The 17520-nt window shown below is 54.9% G+C and overlaps 1 protein-coding gene and 1 long non-coding RNA gene across 13 annotated transcripts; both read right to left on the reverse strand.

The window, feature by feature from the left end:
• Positions 1–351: 351 nt before the first annotated feature.
• On the reverse strand, positions 352–8179 carry SH2D6 (SH2 domain containing 6). Of its 10 annotated transcripts, none has more exons than XM_045978964.1 (16): positions 7901–8173; positions 7368–7393; positions 7003–7037; positions 6713–6795; positions 6508–6628; positions 5884–5942; positions 4988–5054; positions 4057–4079; positions 3544–3604; positions 3073–3151; positions 2857–2887; positions 2709–2733; positions 2206–2264; positions 1858–1941; positions 1522–1680; positions 352–970 (listed from the first exon to the last, which is right to left on the reverse strand). In XM_045978964.1, exons 1-16 carry the CDS (start codon positions 7943–7945, stop codon positions 854–856), a joined length of 1074 nt encoding a protein of 357 aa, XP_045834920.1. In that variant the 5' UTR covers positions 7946–8173; the 3' UTR covers positions 352–853. The 10 variants fall into 10 exon arrangements, with proteins under 10 accessions (XP_045834920.1, XP_045834922.1, XP_045834923.1 ...); XM_045978966.1 differs by having other exon boundaries at positions 6713–6783; positions 7901–8172; XM_045978967.1 differs by having other exon boundaries at positions 6508–6619; positions 6713–6783; positions 7901–8168.
• Positions 8180–8561: 382 nt separating this feature from the next.
• On the reverse strand, positions 8562–16131 carry LOC123925606. Of its 3 annotated transcripts, XR_006815050.1 has the most exons (5): positions 15335–16131; positions 14654–14783; positions 11490–11551; positions 10648–10926; positions 8562–9297 (listed from the first exon to the last, which is right to left on the reverse strand). It is a non-coding gene; the product is annotated as an uncharacterized LOC123925606 (long non-coding RNA). The 3 variants fall into 3 exon arrangements; XR_006815049.1 differs by lacking the exon at positions 8562–9297 and having other exon boundaries at positions 10385–10926; XR_006815051.1 differs by lacking the exon at positions 8562–9297 and having other exon boundaries at positions 10385–10926; positions 15165–16131.
• Between the last annotated feature and the right edge of the window lie 1389 nt (positions 16132–17520).

Consider the following 17520-nt stretch of genomic DNA (forward strand, 5'->3'; position numbering starts at 1 on the left):
CAAGTGAGCAAACTCGGGCTCATTCCTCCGTGGGGCAACACCCTACGGCAAATAGGTGGGGGACAAATACTTGATTAAGGCCGTTCTCGTCATTAATGGGGCGGCAGACAACACCAAGCCTTTCACACCCTTCCCCCATTCTGAGCCCTGCAAACACAATCAAGCAAAAACAAGTCACCCTTCACGGGACGTCTAAGGGCAAAAGACCCAATCAGGTACATAAATGGGGCTGACCCTTCCTGGCCTGGCCACCACTGCTCCACCACGCTCAGACCCGGTCTGCACCCTGGGACACTTAAGGACCTTGGAGCCTCATGGAGGCCACCTCTACCTCGCTCGGCAGATTCCAGATTCATTCAACAAATATTTATTGAAAGCAATCTATGTGCAGTGTAACCAAGCTGCCAGTCCTGTGCTAAGCCCCTAAGAGAATGTGAAAGGATTCCCTTTGTGTCCAAGCAGTGCCCAGGGCAGGCCTCCCGAGGCTCAGCTTCCTGGAGGAGGCCTTTATCCAGAGCAACTGGGAGGCCCTTGGGAAGAGTGCAGACCCAGCTATGCCTGGGGCCTGGGAGAGGGGGCTCTCCCTGACCCTTGCTTCCCAGCCTTGAATGTGCAGCAGGGAGGGGCACCTCCAGGCTCCAGGTGAAGCTGGCATGCAGTCTCAGGGGTTCTTTCTGCGTCTGGGCAAGCTTTCTGAAAGTCTCTCAGCCAGGTCTGCAGGGACTGCAGCAAGAGAAGGGGAGGGCCTGGAGGGGCAGAGACGGGGGAGAGGCAAGAGGGACACAGCCCAAGGTGACCAGGGCAAAGAGCAAACTGTGGGGCGGGAGGCTGGTGTGTACAATCCGCGATGTAGTCAGGGCTTGGTCGGGAAGAGCAGGCAGGTGAGCTGACAGCGGTGGCTGTATCTGTCCACAAGGGGCAGGGGGTGCTGTGTGTAGTGCTGGACCATGGCGGCCACGGACGGGAACAGCTAGACGGGACGCAGGGCATCAGTGAGTCCCCCGAGCCTCATGCTGGGGAAGGGGCCTGTTGACATTTTTCTAAATCCTTTCCTTTGAGTTTGCCCATGAAGTTCCACTGCCCTTTTGTGCCCCCTTCCAGGCCTCGTGGAATTTTCTCGCCACAGCATCCATGGGCATGCTGTTAGCCAGGCCAGGTAGAAATAACACTGGGGCCCTTCCTCTGCCCAGGCCTTTTAGCATGGAAAGGGCCGGGCACAAAGTCCAATCCTTGGCATGGACGGAGTCTAGACTACCTGGGTCTCTCTCTCCTCCTGGCTGGGGTCGTGGCAGGCACAAAAACCCCCCACCCCCACCTGGGGCCCTGGACAGACTGAGTCCTGCAGGCGGCGGTGTCTCCCTCAGAGGAAGGCAGACCTCTGAGAAGGAATTCAAGTCCCTGGCCTCTGTCATGTCCACCCAGTCCAGGAAAATGGCAAAATGTGTGTTTTCCCCTGGGCAAATGCACCTGGCTCTGCTGTGCCCTCTTGCCTGCTAGTCCCCATCCTCCTCCAGCACCCACCTCCTCGTGGTTCCTGCCCTGCCGGCCCAGGGCATAATGCCTCCCACCGTCCAGCTGCCGGATGGGGATATTGAAGACCCGGCCGTGGAGAAGCACTGCCAGGGTGAGGGGCTGGGAGCTGTGCGGCTCTGAGCTGGGGCGCACAGTGTAGGCGCCATCCTGTGGAGGAGACCCCATCTGTCAACCCCATCTCTCACCTAGCCTACCTGCAGCCTTGGCCCACAGATGGTCAGCAACCCACCTCCCACCCACCCTCCCATTCCCAGTTGCTCAGCCAGCCACAGCCCATGAGCAGAAGGGTTTCCACAAAGGCCCAGGAAGGCTGCAGTTGCCCACCTTTTGGAATCGGAGCAGGGCACTGTCGACAGCGTGGCGGTCACAGTTTCCTGAGTACCAGCGCTGACCCAGCAGGCTGCCGTCCTGTACACACACATACAGGCACTCAGAGATGTGCCAGGGCACTGGAGAGGGGCTGGGGCACAGAGAACCCTGGGCTGTGGTTCTTTGTGTTCACATCTGCCCTCCCCAGACTGAGTCTGTGCCAGTAGAACAAAGATGTGTCCGTGCCTGCTGCCCAGCACAGGGCTACATGCCCACGTTCAATGTGTTCCTTGCAATAGCAGCTGCCAGCCCAAGGTGGGTCCCTGTCTGCCTCCTCCCAGCCCTCTCCCAGCCCCTCCTCACCTCAGCAGCTGAGGTGCTCCAGGTAGGTGCTCTAGAGGAAAGAGAGGATCTCTTTCCTGCTGGAAGAAGCAGATTACAGAGTTGAGGCTGGGAGGGGATTAGACAAAGAAGGCTTTGGATCTGGCTGCAGAGGTGGGGGAGGTTAGAGGGCTGTGCACATAGGCCTGAAGCCCAAAACTGGACACTCAGTGCTTCACCCCTCCTCTCCAGGTCTCGGGCTCTGGTAGGACCTATCTGCTAGGCTATATGTGACCTTCAAATGAGGGGTGATCTTGAGGTACAGGCTGGGAGTTTCCAGCTTTGTTGAAGACCCTAGAAATTGCCCAATGGGATCCCCTTAGGCCTGCTCTCACCGGAAGTCAGAGCTGCAAGGATTCCCACAGCAAAGTGGGGCATAAGAGGTGGGCAGAGGGCTGGGGAGCAGACTTGCAGCTTCAGGCCTGTGGCTAGGGCAGGTGGCAGGACTGCCTGGGGTTCACACTGAAGATGCCCGTACTACTCACCTTTCGAGGTGGCATTCGCTGCTCCCTGGGACACAGAAAGGCTGCTCAGAAGAGACTCAATCTTGTAACCCTACCCCCTGGGCCGAAGTCCCTCCCTGAGCCTCCCCCCAATCCCAGGTCACAGGTCCCCTGGCTAATAGCCTCTTACATTCCGAGCTTCCTGAGGAGCTACAGTGGGCCTGCGGGGGCAAGGTGGGGAAGAGAGCTCAGGTTTTACTTCCTTAAGAGAAAGAGCCCAGGGAGCCCAGAGATCGCAGGGTCAGAGATGGGGAAGCCAGAGTTGGCCATTTTGTGCATACGTGCACACACACACACGCGCGCACACACACACACACACACACACACACATCCAGTGGGCACTCACCTGGGCACCACTGATATCCTTGGCAGAGAGATTGGGGGCATCAGGACTTGAGAGCTCAGAGTCCTAGTCAAGGCTGGGACTGAAATAGGGAGGGCAGGCTGGGCTGAGCTGAGCTGGGCACCAGGCAGGGGGACCCACGCTGACCAGGGAGGGGAGCAGATGCCTGCAGGGCCTGCTGCCTCTCAGCAGCCTGGGCTCTCTGGGAGTCCTTGCAACCAGAGGGAGGGCTGTCCTGACACAAGAGCTGGGAAGCCCCATGCAGCCCTTGAGTAAGTCCGCCCCACTATGCAGTGGGGGTCAATCTGGACCAAAGGCCGAAGCGTGGGTGTCCCTGTGGGTGTCTGAAGGCAAATGTGTATTGGTGGAACGGTGAGGGAAGACAAGGGAAGAACATGGAGCCAGAACGTGTCCTGTTTTGAGCAGCCGAGGGCCCCAGGGCAGGAGGGACCTGGGGCAGAGGGAGGTGTTCACCTGGACTGGGCTCACATTTCAGGTAGATGTCCTCATCAGTTTTGTTTGGAAGGCCTGGCACCTAAGGGTTTGACCAGCAAGTGGGAGAGAGGGTGAATCCATCACCGGGGGGTGGGGGGGGGCTACTTTGGGTATCTCCCTCCCCCCTCACAAGGTGGTGACTTTCTGAGAGCTAGCTAGAATGATTTCAGTCGCTCCTTTGCCTAGGGGAGGAGCACCCATGAGCACCTTCCCCTTCAGAGGTACCTGTAGGCTCCAGCTCTCCTAAATGTGGGCGTCCAGGAAGAGTGGCCTCTGGGAGGCCTCTGGGGGAGGCCTTCCCCAGTAGCGCTGGGTGGCATGGAGAGCTGGCTTACATCCTGGCAGGGGCCCATGGCAAATAGGGAGCCACTCTGCTCTGAGCCTTTTTCTTTGGTTTCAGGGATATTTCCTGGCCCTCCCAGGCCTGCTACCCCAGCCCTGCCAACTTCCTAGCCAGAACCCTGTGAGGGGTGGGCAGGGGGGGCCACTCACCTCTCTGGCTGGTGTAACCAGCTCTGGAAGGAAAAGGAGAAACCAGCAGTCAGAAACACAGGGAGAAAGGAATTCAGCGAAACTTAAGCTGGGAGAGTGGAGTGTCCTCGGACCTTATCTGAGGGCACCCCCAGAGCCAGCTTTGAAGCCCCAGGAGATAGCCACCTGAGCTCCAATCACCCCACTTCATAACCCCAGGGGTGCTGCCCAACTTAACCTCCCAAATGATTTGTGAGGCTTGCTCCAAATGACTTCGGGGTGTTCCAAAAATCAAAATCACTCCCAAGCTCATGAAGGCTTACCAACCACTGAGCATAGAAAACACGAACATGCCTCAGGTTAGCTGTTTGCCCTGAGGCAGGAGGAGACTGCCCCTCTTGAGCCATTTCAGACAAAAACACACGGGCTGAGGTCCCTCACTATCCCGACATCCCAGAGGTTCTGTGTTCACAGGCCTCGGGGCACTTAGCATGGGCAGTCTCTGGACAGTGATAGCAATAATGACAAGGATAGAATCAAAGACTGGCAGCCAAAGGGCCCCTTTGATGGGGGATGGCACTCAGATGTGTTTCAACAATGCAGGTCCTCTGGGCAGGTGAGGCTGCCCTTCAGAACTCCTCAGCCCAGAGTGTCCCTTGCCTGGCCCGGACACCACAGCAGATGCACGACCGGACCTGGGAGTCAGGGACTCTGCTGCTTTGTGATCTCAGGCAAAGCATTTCTGGGCTCCAGTCCTCAGTCTCCCCCTGAACTGCCTGCCTTAGCAGGGATGGGCAATCAGCAGGTAAAAAAAACGAGGACCCCCGGTGGCTGGGGGCAGGGGGGAGTGCAGTGACCAGGCAAAGCCTGAAACCAAGTCACGGGAGCTCGGGTCTACCTTCAGTGGTGGGCAACCAGTGGGCCTCTGAAAAAGACAGGACATCCTCATTACCTTGCTTCCTGAGGGGGAAGGGCTGTCCCCGCTTCCTAGCCTCCTTCAGGCTCAGTACCGCCTTCAGCTGTGGGCACAAAGGGGTGGGGAGGGGACGAGGGTTAGAGGGGAGGGGGAGGGGAACTGAGTCAGGGGGAGGGCAAGGATGGCGGGGTGGGAATGGGCCTTGAAACCACAGCAGCACAAGAACTCGTGTGCAGAGCTGACTCTTTGCCTCGGTTCTGTGGCTCTTGCTTTGTTATGAATCTCTCCCTGTTTTTCTTTTTATTCCAGTAAAATCTATGATGAAAGCGGTAACTTGTGAGAGCATAAGCTTCTCTCAGCCCAGCGGGCAGTGATGGCAGCAAAATGAAGGATTTCTTCACTGTCTAGGCAGGGAGGGGTCCGCAGGCTCTAGGGACTGGGGAGGGAAAGCCGAGCCAGCCCTGCCTTCTGGGCTCCAGCTCCAGAGGAAGGGTGAGTCCTGGGAGATGAGGACAGCCAAGGGTGCAGCTCTGGGGAGGGCCGGGTGGGGCAGGTGGGAGCAGCGAGGGTTAACAGGGTTCCTCTTCTGACACATCTAATTTTTCAGGGAACTCATTTTTTTTTTTAAGATTATTATTTATGTATTTGACAGAGAGAGAGGGAACACAAGCAGGGGGAGTGGGAGAGGGAGAAGCAGGCTCCCCACCGAGCAGGGAGCCCAATGCGGGCCTTGATCCCAGGACCCTGGGATCATGACCTGAGCTGAAGGCAAGACCCTTAACGGCTGAGCCATCCAGGCACCCTCAGAGGCCTCTTGAATGCAAATATGGGGGAATCTTGCAAATGAGATGCCTCTTAGATTTACTCCCTGGGAAAGGGTAGCCGGGTGGGGTGGGTGGGAAAGGAGGGGCTTGGGGGAGGGTACTGTTCACCGTTCTGGCCTGGGGCTGCGGTGGTGGTGACTTGGATGGGCCCTCGGGGCCAGGGTGATCTGGAAAAGGCCCCAGGCATCGTGGGTCGGTGGGTTCCTCCCACATAGGTTTCTAATTTTCCTCCCACCCCCCACCTAGCCTCTGTTTCCTCCCCTTCTCCCCCTCACTGGCTTCCCCACAGCCCCGTCTCCATGGCAACTGGAGGCGGCCAGCTTTCCTGCCCCCACCTGGCCTAGTGGAGGAGCTCTGGGGGTGGGAGGCCAGCAGCAGCCAGGCTCTCCTGGCACCCCTACCCTTGCTCTGAGAAGTGAGGGATCTCAGAGGAGGCCCCAGGGACCTTGTCGGGCCTCCTGCTTTCCCACCGTTGCCTTGGTTACAGTGCCCCTCCAGCCTCCTCTCCCCTTCCCACTCCGCCTCCTGCCTTTCTCCCTCCTCCCTCTGCCTTTCCTTCATCCTTCCCTCTCTCTGCCCAGCCCAGAAGCTTCCGCAGCTGCCGGCTGAGCCTCTCCTTGCCGCCCCAGCACAGACAAAGGGAGAAGAGGCAAGGCCTGCACCCTCCTTCCTCATGGGGACCTCTGTCCTGCCTGACCACCCAAGTCCCTGCCTCAAATGCCCAGCCCTTACCCAAGTACACAGGGTCCTCCTCGGTGTCAGAAAGGTGGGCTGGGGCAAGAATGAATGGCGTAGCCTCGCAGGGGGGCAGCTCATATTCATCTTCATGTTCCTCCTCCTCCCCCTGGGCTTTCCAGAAGGGACAGAACAGGGGCAGTACCAGTGGCAGGCACTGTGGCCCACCTCCCTCCACCCCAGGCTCAGCAGCTGCACTTACCTCAAATCTCCAGGTCCCTGGGGTTGGCCGAGGAGATGGGCTGGGGGCATCTTTGTTCCAGGCTAGGGAATCTGGACAGGGGACTGAGGAGACTGGCCTCACCTTCCAGCACCCCCCACCCCACAGTGACTTCCTCTCTTTCCCCCATATAATAAACCATCTGCGTTTTTACAGTGGGCCTTTCAGGCTGCTTCACTCGACTCAGAGGAGCTATTCATGACCAGTGTCCAACACGGCCGCAGGGCCAGTGAGGTCGGCGTTTTGAAACCAAGGGGGCCACCGTCACTTACCTACACATCTAGGGGGTGGAACGGGTGGCTCCAACCTGCAATCAGACTCTAGTCAACTCTGCCGGAGGGGCCGGACCCTGCACCACTCTCAGGACATTCACAGCCGCGGCTATGTGAGTGGCGCCCCCTGGAGTTGTGCGCCAATAGCCTGGGACCGGAGCAGCAGGAAGAACAGTCTGGGGGCAGAGCTGGTCCAGATGAGCGGGTGCCCCAGTGAAGCCGGTGGGGCGGGAGCCCTAGTGCTCACAGTGGCATGGAGGTGGGCGGATGGTCACCCTGGGCAAGTAGGACTGTGCCCAGGAAAAGCGGCAGCGAGGGAGAGACAAGAGAGGCAGCGGAGGAAAGAGAGGAGCCCAAGTACTCACTGGAGCTTCCTTCCCCTGAGCTTGTCCTGGAAAGAATCAGGGAGGGGGCGTCAGCCAGTGCTGCCGGGATGCCTCTCCCTAGCAAGCATCCTGGGTCGCCAGGGGTGGCGGGTACATCTGTGCACCTGCTGCTGCCCCAGAACCAACTCTCACCATGGCTGGGCTGAAGGAACTCTGATCCCTGCGAGCCTAGGCTCTACCACAAATGGCCTGGGGACAGAGGTCCTATTATTCTCATCATTTGCATCTCACAAGCACCAGGAAGGTGGGTCTGCTGTGGCCTCTAACCTCAAACCCAGTTGCCCCATGAGGCTCCCGTGAGCTTCCCCACCTGGCCTCCCACAGCTGCGGCCCACGGTCTCCAGCCTCTCTGCCCCACTGGAGGAAGGGCTCTCCCCTCCGCTCCAGGGCCTCAGGCCCACAAGGCTAGACCCGAGCTCAGAGGCTTCCTGGAAGCTCTCTGACCGGTGCCCCCTCCTCCCAGAGGCTCCAACTCTCCCCATGGCCGGCCAGACGGTCCTTTCCCAACTCACAGAACAGAGGCCATTAAGGGGCAGACCCAGTTGAAAATGGGACATTGTCCTTGCACTTCTCTTAAACACTTTTGCTTGCTGTCTGTTATGCCCGAGTTTTCGCGTCGGCCTCCTCACTGTCCTTTCCTGGTGAAAGGTCACCAGTGATCAAAGAAACGGAGGTTAGTGAACAGCTCAGAAATACGCATGTGTATTTAGTTTGACAGCTTCCTTTCTGGATGGCTGTATTTATTCATGGAGTAAATATTTATTGAACATCCTCTCTATGCCAGACACTGTTCCAGGTGCTGAAGATGTTGTAGAAAATCCCAAAGAAGCACGCGTATTTCCTGCTGGACCCTCACAGTAGCCCCATGATGCAAACGCTAGTTCTATCCCTGCGTTTCAGATGAGGGAACTGAGCTTATCAGAGCAAACTCCTCACAGAATACCACAGATGCGGTGCCTTCGACAACAGAAATGGCTTTTCTCACTGTTCTGGAGGCCAGAAGCTCACGATCAATGTGCCATCAGGATTCATTTCCGGGGAGAGGTCTCTTCCCGCTTGCAGACCGTCTCCTCCTCTCCATGTCCTCACATGGCCTAGACTCTCTGCAGGCCTGGAGAGAGACATCTCTCATCCCTTCTTAGAAGGACACCAGTCTCCTGGAATCAGACCTCCACCTTTATGACCTCATTTAACCTTAATGATCTCCCTAAAGAGCCTGTCTTCGAATCCAATCCCAGGGGTGTTAGGGCTTCACCATAGGCATGGAAGAGGGGCGAATGCAGTCCAGAGCTCAGAGGCTTTGAGGAACTGAGTGGCTTTCCCAAGGTCAGACAGCTAGTAAGCATGGGAGGTGGGGTTCCACCCCAGGTTTGCCCAACCCAGAGTCTGTGCACCAACCCGGGGTGCACAGGTCCTGTATCTCATCTAGGGTTGAGTCCCTACCCTCCTTTCCTGTCATGGAATTAGACACAGCAGGAAACATGCCTTCCTTAAGCCTGAAGGAGCCCATGACCTCCAGGTGTTTACTTTAACATCTGAGAAGTGTTGGGGGAAGGGCCTGGGGTCTGACTTTGTTAAAACCAGGGACTGAGGAAACACAGAGGAGGATCATGAGCTAAGACCTTTCTAGGGCACTGTGACTTTTCCTATGTCTATTATTCTGGTGATGTCTTGGCTGTTGGCAGAAAGGAGAAGTGAAAGCCAGGTGCTTACGTCTTGGGAAGCCACACGGCTAGGACCCTGGAGAGGAAACCCCATGGTTTCCAGTTCCCCATGGTTGGAGCTGGCCACAGCCTTCAGAGAGGAAGACCAGATGAGTCCTGGGACCGGCGGGCCAATGGACACTTCGGAAGCTATGAAAAATCACTGGGGTGGCTTAACAGGGAGCCCAGTGGTAGAGTGGAAAACACTGAGAAAACAAGAACAGAGAAATAATCCAGGCCTGGGTCAGGGGCAGGAGGCTCCTCCCCAACCTCTTCTCTCCATTTGACCTTTGTTCCACATTTGGATCGTAATGCAGGGGGCAAGATCCCTTACCAAAGGGACCTCCTATGGACAGGGTCAGCAGGTCAAAGTCAGCTGGAGGCTGCTGCTCTAGAAGCCCAAACCAAGTGGGTTTCCAGCCAGCACTGCCCTTGCCCCGCACCTCCCTCCTGTTCTGGGCTTTGCATAGGCAAATTCCAAGACCTGGGTGAGTGAAAGGGCCCCTGGGGAACAGAGGATGGAATCGTGCCATCTGGGTGGGGGCATGGGCCAGGACAGATCAGGGAGAAGGGGGGAGGATGGAAGGAAGCCTGCTTCATGGCTTTATCTCACCCTGGCCGGCCTGCTGAGGGGTGCGGACTGTGCTTCTTACTAATTACATAGACTGATTTGTTGGACAACCTCTTTCTCCCCTGGCACAGGATAGCGCAGAAGCCTAGCTCTTCCCTCAGGATGAATTCCTCGAAGTGGAATTGCTGGAAGCTCACATTTTGGTTGTAAGACTCCATGGTCTGGTAGCCCCCAAGCGCCTGTTTTAAGGCCCTTCCCCGGCACTCAGTGATTCTCCACATTTGCTGGTCTTCGGCAGCTGATCTCCAATGGGAACAGACTGTAATCTGCAGGCCCAGGGTAGTCTAAATCCACCCAAAGCTCTCTAGGGCAGTGTCCCCCCTATTTGCATGATCACAAGCATCGCTGGAGAGCTTGTTAAAAGCCCTTGTTCCCAGATCTCCCCTGAGTTGTTTTTTTTGTTTGTTTGTTTTGTTTTTTGACAGAGAGAGAGAGCGAGCATGCACACATGCACGTTAAGCATGGGGAGTGGCAGGCAGAGCCTTCCCTGAGATCTTAAGGACTGGCTGCTCCAGGAGGGAATTGGGATTCTACATTATTATTTTAAAGATTTATTTCCTTGAAAGAGAGAGGGGACACACGTGTAAGCAGTGGGGAGGGACAGAGGGAGAAAGAGAGGGAGAGAACTGGACTCTGAGCTAAGTGGGGAGCCCAATGCAGGGCTTGATCCCATGACCCTAGAGATCATGACCTAAGCCGAAACCAAGACGGGACACTTAACCGACTGAGTCAGCTAGGTGCCCCAGGACTCTGTGTTATTTTTAACAAACATCCTAGGTCAATTTTATGATCAGTTTTGGGAAATGCTGCTCTACAGGAAACAGTCTGAGAACATGTGACTTCTAGGACATTTTTAGAATCCCATATGGACTTTTGCTCATTCAGAACACAGGGGTCCCCAACAGAGAAAGAATGTGACACAGACCTTGCTTTCAAGGGGCCCCTCCAAGTGATGGAGAGGGCACACCCAAGGAGATGTCCAATCTCTGCGTTTCAGTTTCCTCTTGTGTAAATGGAGATGTCTGTGGGCAGTCCTCTTGGCGGGGGAGCTTCTGAGGGTCAAATGAGGGGAGAGCCCAAGAAACACACAGCAGCCGCACAATAAATACCAGCTCTCCCTGAGACAGTGGTGTAGTGCCTGACGAGGTTGTTGCCAGCAGACAGGGCAGGTGGTGGGATCCTTGGTGTAGCCAAGTGGGAAGCACTATGAGGAGGAGGGCATGGCTCCTGAGGACCCGGAGGAGGAAGGTAAGCAGGCCGTGGCCTGAGGTCTCAGGGGTGAGGACAGGAGCCCTGAGATGGGGGTGACTGGACCCCCAGAGAATGGAAGGGGATGTGTGTCATTCCTTCTGACTGGGGAGCATGTCTTGCACTGGGGGCATTCTCCATCTTCCAAATCCTGGATCCAGCCAGAGGAGCCCCCTGAGGCCTTCCCAGCCTTCCTTGCAGCTGTGGTGCAAGCATTTGGCCAGCGATAGGCCCCCATGTCAGACTTTGTATCCAAAGCAGGCACCAAGAGGAACCGAGCCTGCGGAGGGGATGACAGCTGTGTCCTATTTCCAGAGTCTGGAGATTGAGAAGCTAGTGCCACTACCAGGGCCCAGGTTAGCGGTGCTGGCAAAGAGTGCTATCTGTGCGCGGAGGTGCCTCCACCGGGCCAGCCAGGCCGTGACCTTTGGGACATGATTCCTGGGAGTTTCTCTGGTCCTCCCAGAGCTACTGTGAGCTACAGAATATTTTTAATACTTATTTTTCAGCCTAAATTACCTAGGGTGGGCTAGAGTTGAAACTGCAGAAGTCCAAATGGTGAGGCCAGATGTGGGCGTCTCCTGGAAAGGGGAGACCAGGTAGAGGTGAGACCGGGGCATGGGATGGCCCGAACATACAGGGCTGGGGAGGGGAGCCCTGCAAGTGGCAAACAAGGTTCTATGAGGGGTCAGAGAGACTGAGTCCTCAAGATATTTCTACCTGAGCAGGTGGAGCCTGAGGCCAGTGGAACTCTGAGGTTGGGTTAAAGCGAAGGTCGGGGACCCGCCCTCTCACTCCCTAAAAGTGATACCGAGCTTGGTGTGTAGTAAGTCTCTGTGTTCTTTTCTAGTTTCCCTCAGACTTCCCAAGGGTTAGGGTGGGGGCTGACGGCCGATGCCAGCTTTCTGGGTCTCTAGGGCAAAGAGCACGAGCTGCTAGCACCCTGCTGCCCACACCTGGCACGCCTCTGTCCCACACACCCTGCCCTTCCCTCTTCCGGAGCGTTTGCTCATAGCAGAATTTGCCGTGTCACAGCTCTGCCTAAGACCTGGGAGGGACTCCCCATGGATCCTTGAATGAAAGAGCCAAAAGCTTCTTGTTGCCTTGTAAGGAGGTCAGGCCCCTATCTGCTCCTCCTGCCCCAGCCTCTCCACTTTCCCCACAGACTCACACTTGCCTTCTCTCTGACGTGACAACAGGAGGGGTGTTGTCCCTCTGCATCCTGTTGACTGAAGGAAATTTCAGTTGGAAGAAATTTAGATCTCTACTGAGTCCTTAGAGAATAAAACCAAGGGAGGGCACTCTTCATGTACAGCAAAACACAGTAAAAAAGGAAAAAGGACTCTTTTCTGTGTACGTAATACTTCAAAAACATTTTATGCACCCCCGCCCCAGCCCCCAGCGACTTTACTCAGCTCTGCAAGTGACAAGACTCTCTTCACAGATGGTGGAGGCACATTCCCCTTCCCCAGATGATAGCTCTCTCCCCTCCACCTGGGCCTGATAATGCAGATCACCACAGCTGCTTTAGCTACCTTTAAACTTGATCCGTTAGCCACTACCCAGATTCTAGAAGGAGCACCTGGTTTTAGAGAGCTCAGGAGATGTCCCAGGATTTGGGAAACCTGGGGAAGGGGCAGGGCCAGGATGGTTGCAAACACTTACAATGTTACATGGCTTCCTTCATCCCTTTCTAGCCTCAAGCAGGCTCCTTTTCTAAAAAGATCTTTTTTAAAATTATATTTATTTGACACAGAGAGAGATCACAAATAGACAGAGAGGCAGGCAGAGAGAAAGGGGGAAGCAGGCTCTCCACTGAGCAGAGAGCCCGATGTGCGGCTGGATCCCAGGACCCTGAGATCATGACCTGAGCCGAAGGCAGAGGCTTTAACCCACTGAGCCACCCAGGTGCCCCAAGCAGGCTCCTTTTCTAGAGGTTACACACCTGCCATGCTTTTGCTAGAACACTCTGGCCCATCTCCTCCCTCCTCCTTCAGGCCATAGCTTCTGTGACCCTCAGCAGAGGTCCCAGACCAGGGCCAACTGTCTCTCCCCACAACACACTCTCTCTTGTGGCTCCCACCATCATAAAATCTAGGGCTTTACTTCAGAGCTAGACTGTGGATTCCCACTTGACTGTAAGCGCTCTCAATGGGTAGCGACTGTGTCTGTTCAGTTCAGGGCCCAATTCCAAGTGCCCAGCCCACAGCCTGGCACAGAGCCAGCTCTTAACAAATAGTTGTTGCTGCATATTCAAATCTCCCTTGAAGCCTGCCTCTCTGTGAGCACCTACTACATGCTAGGCATTGGCCTGGGCACCGGAAATACTGCATAGAATGGCAGGAAAAAATCCGTACCCACTGGAGCCTACATACTACAAAGAAAGACAACAAATAAATAAGAATTTAAAAAAAGAAAAGAAAAAACCCTGCGTCTATGCAAACATCTCTGGTGTCTCTCTTCTGAAAGGCTATAGCTTGTTCCTTTACTGCCCACTGGACGTCAGGCACTAGGCCTAGACTGAGCACAGGGTCCTACCTGCTAACAACTCCCTTCCCTGAATGCAGATGGATTACCGTGGAAATCTTCTCTGGGTACCTGTGCCTGACTGTGCCCTTACCCTACTGGGTCCTTTCCTCTATTTACCTTCCTGAGTGTGTGTGTGTGGGGGGCATCTATCCCCCCCCCTCCAAACCCTCATTTCCCCACCCCCACCCCCATCTCCCTGGACAGATGGAATATGGCCCGACTTAGGTTTCCCTCTTCAGCCCAAAGCCAGAGAGCCAGATATCTGCTATTCCCGTTGCTTGCTAGTTCCTTTCTCCTAGGACTGGTGAGCCGAGAGAGGTTATGGAAAACCGGCCAGGCCTTTTACCTCCCCCTTCAGAGAGACCAGGCACCGCTGCTAACGGATGTGTCACCATTCCACATCCTTCCTTGATGGGCGTGGAGGGCTCTGAGATCACCCTCCTCGCCTTTACCAACGGAAAAATTGAGACTCAAGCAGGGATGGATGCTGGGCCTTGGGTCAAGGCCATCCAGTCGTATCATACGCCAGTACTAAAGCCCTCATCCCCCTATCCTGTCGGCCGCCGGGATCACAGCAGTCTTTCTACGGGAAAGGGCGACCCCAGGTGGTGAAGAGAAGCGTGGCGGCCTGTCCTCGTCTCCAGGATGACAGGAAGGGGAGTGGCCTACAGGACCACCAACAAAGGTTTACCACCGGCTAGTGATGCAAGGACCCTGCTTTGAAAATGGGCAAAAAATTGTGAGGCCTATACAAATGAAAGATTTTTAAAATATGCACAAATAAGATGGAAGGTGTTATTAAAACGAGTTTCTGTTTATGATTTTTTTAAGGTTTTATGTTTTAGTGATCTTTACACCCATTGCTGGGTGAGAACCTACAACTCCCGAGATCAGGAGTCACACGTTCTACTAACTGAGCCAGCTAGGTGCCCCTTTGTTTATGATTTTAAATGACGGTTTTAACAAACTTTTATTTAAAACATTCATGTGTCGAGTATAACTCCATGCACAGGTGCAGGTCCTTCCCAGTTTAGACTATGTATGGTCCTGAATTGCTCCCATGGCCCTGAAGGGGAAAGAACCAAATTCTGGTGCACCTTACCCTTAGCCACATTCCCTGTAATGACCTAATTAACACTGCCCTGTGACCTTACCTGAATCCTGTCAGCTGGATCTCCAGGAAGCAGGGATAGGCATTAAACAGCTTTTGGCACATCCCGGCCAAGTGACACAGGCTCTAACTGGTTCAAGAGCCCAGTGCTCAGTCCTGGAACTCAGAAGTCCCTGTTACAGGAGAGAACAGGCCTTTATTAGAGAGTCCAGGGCCTGGGGCAAGGCTGTCTCCAAGTTTCTATGGTATCTATCGCTCATCTCTTGGCACAGAGGACTATTCAACAAAAGGCTAATTGTCTCAACCAAAGTACTTGGAAAACCAAGCCTTTGAGAACTTCCCGGACAGAAATGGGTATGCTTAAAGACCACCTGACTAGTTAATATGACTCCCACTCCTGCTACCAAGGGAACCTGGGTGATCTACTTTGAATATCATTTCTGAAGTTGTTTCTAATTGTTCCAAAAATAAATGGAATATTTCTAGGAAACAGCTGGTCTTGACCTAAGTACAGAAGAATAAAATCTCACTGTATCACAGGGTCATGACTATACCTTCACAAACCAGGTATTTTCCTATCAACCTTGATGATCAGGGACACAGCAGTACATTATCACATCAGAAAGTGTATAAGCTGAAAACAGGGTTGGAGACATAAAGTCCAATATATTGCTAGCCACTGTGGTGTCACTGCTCCCGATACAGGTGTAACCTGAATCCCCACCTGGGAGCCAGAAATCAGCTGAGAAGAAGCCTCTGGAGAGAGACTGTCCTGGTCCTGGAGGGTGGATGAAGTGGGTCCTCCCCACATCTCATCCCACTGAGCAGACTGGACTGAGTTCCTGACTTGCATTTAAAGGATTGGGTAAGTCTCTTCTGTAACGCCTCAGAGGATCCCTGAATAATCTGGAAGTTAGGACAAGAGTCTGGCGCTGACCCTGAGCTGTGAGCAGAGCATTTTGAGAGAGAGCATACTGAAGGAAAATGCCCAGCTTCTAACTTCCTGGCAGCCTCTCAGCCTTATCAGGGTCTGCCATGTAAAGTTGATGCCTGGGCGCAAGACGCTGACAGCGGTCCGACACCGTGGCCCGAACGCCCGGACACATATCCCAGGGGTGAGAACCCAGGCCTTCTGCGAGCTTCTCCAGGAGATCTGCAGGCCATACAAGGACCCTAACGGGCTTAGTCCCGCCTCAGGGTCCCGGCTGCTCCTCCCTCCTGGGAAAAGGCGTTCGCTCCACGCGAAGGAGAAGAGGTCAGGGAGGAGCACTCTGCATCTTTCCACAGCGGAGGGGCCAAGCCCTAAACCACCATCCCCTTTCCCCAGCAGCCCAGGCCGGGGTAGGGTGGGAGGCGGGCCAGGGTTCCGGTCCGCGGAAACGGAGGGCTCGGACCAGCGGCCCCACAGTCGAGCAGTGTGTGCAGGGGCGGGGAGCCCGGCTGGCGAGGAGAGAAGACCCTCTTCTCTGTAGCAGGGAAGCCCCCATTCCGGGATGAGGAATCTCGCTACATTCTTCCGGTCCCGAGTGTCCCGATCTCTGAAGCCCCGCCCCGCAACCCACTGCTTGCTGGGATTTGTAGTTCCTGGGGGCGGGGCTAACACGGCCGGTGCGTGGGTGTCTCTGTGTGTCCAGAAGTCCACTGTGGCGTCCCGGTCCTCGTGACCTCATGCCCGAGGGCCTACTGGACCTGGGGTTGGCACTGAGGTCGAAAGCCACAGCTCCCGAGGCCCCGCCCCGTGGCCCACTCCTACTGGGACTTGTAGTTCGGGCGCGGATTCGCGCCTGTGTAGGTCGGACGGGTGGAGAGTGTCCCACGGGAGCTGAGCCCGGGTAGTGCCATCCTATTCTTCTTTGGCCTGGATCTGCACAGTAGACCTGGCAGCTCCAGTCGGGCTTCTGGTGTCCCTTTTTGCAGCCGGCCCACCGCCTCAGCGGCACCTGAAATACCAGCCTCTAGGTGGGCAAATTGCGTGGTCTGGCTGCGGTCTGCCCTGGTGTCAGGTGGAGCCAGGCTGCAGTGTGAACGTGGGAGAGGAAAGGCCAGAGTGAGAACTTGGCCTGGGAGGCCCAGCCTAGGCCTGTGGGCCATCCTGGGCAAGGAGAGGGTCCGGGGCCCTTTCAGTTCTTTTTTTTTTTTTTTTTTTTTTTTTAAGATTTTATTTCTTTGACAAGTGGGCAGAGAGGCAGGCGGTGTGGGGGGTTGGGGGGCAGGCGGGAAGCAGGATCCCCGCTGAGCAGAGAGCCAGATCCAGGACCCTGAGATCATGACCTGAGCGGAAGGCAGAGGCTTAACCCACTGAGCCTCCCAAGTGCCCCTGCCCTTTCAGTTCTTAGGAGTCTGTGATCAATGCTGACTTGAAATGATGAACAGATTCGCCAGGACAGGCTGAGCACATTAGAGCTGACCACTTCATGGGGTTGACAGATAAGATTTTATTTGCCAAATTTGGCAACCCTAGAGAGGGAGATCAGGGAGGAAGGAAGTTTCTCCTGAGGAGGAAAACCAAGAAATGGGACAATCCTGGCCCACAGGTTTCCTTTGAGGATTACATAAATAGGGTTTGGGGGTGGGTTATTATTATTGTTTTTTATTGAAGAATAGGTGAAATACATATTATATTAGTCTCACTAATATAATATTATTATATTAGTCTCACTAATAAATAAATATTATATTAGTCTCAGGTACAACATAGTGACAGTTCCATATATTAGGGAAGTATCATTATCATTTAGTTACCATCCGGGGATGGGACTGTTTTGTAAACTCTAAAGTCCAGGGCATGGGTAAGGAGTTACCATCCTCAGAATTTGAATTGGAGAAAAGGCTCTGGGCCGTTAGGACCCTCACTTTAAAAGGGAAGGTACACTCATGTAAGATCTCTCCATCAGGAGAAGCTGGGTGGTA

The sequence above is a fragment of the Meles meles genome, chromosome 15 (assembly GCF_922984935.1).
Source record: "Meles meles chromosome 15, mMelMel3.1 paternal haplotype, whole genome shotgun sequence".
Classification (NCBI taxonomy): Eukaryota; Metazoa; Chordata; class Mammalia; order Carnivora; family Mustelidae; genus Meles; species Meles meles.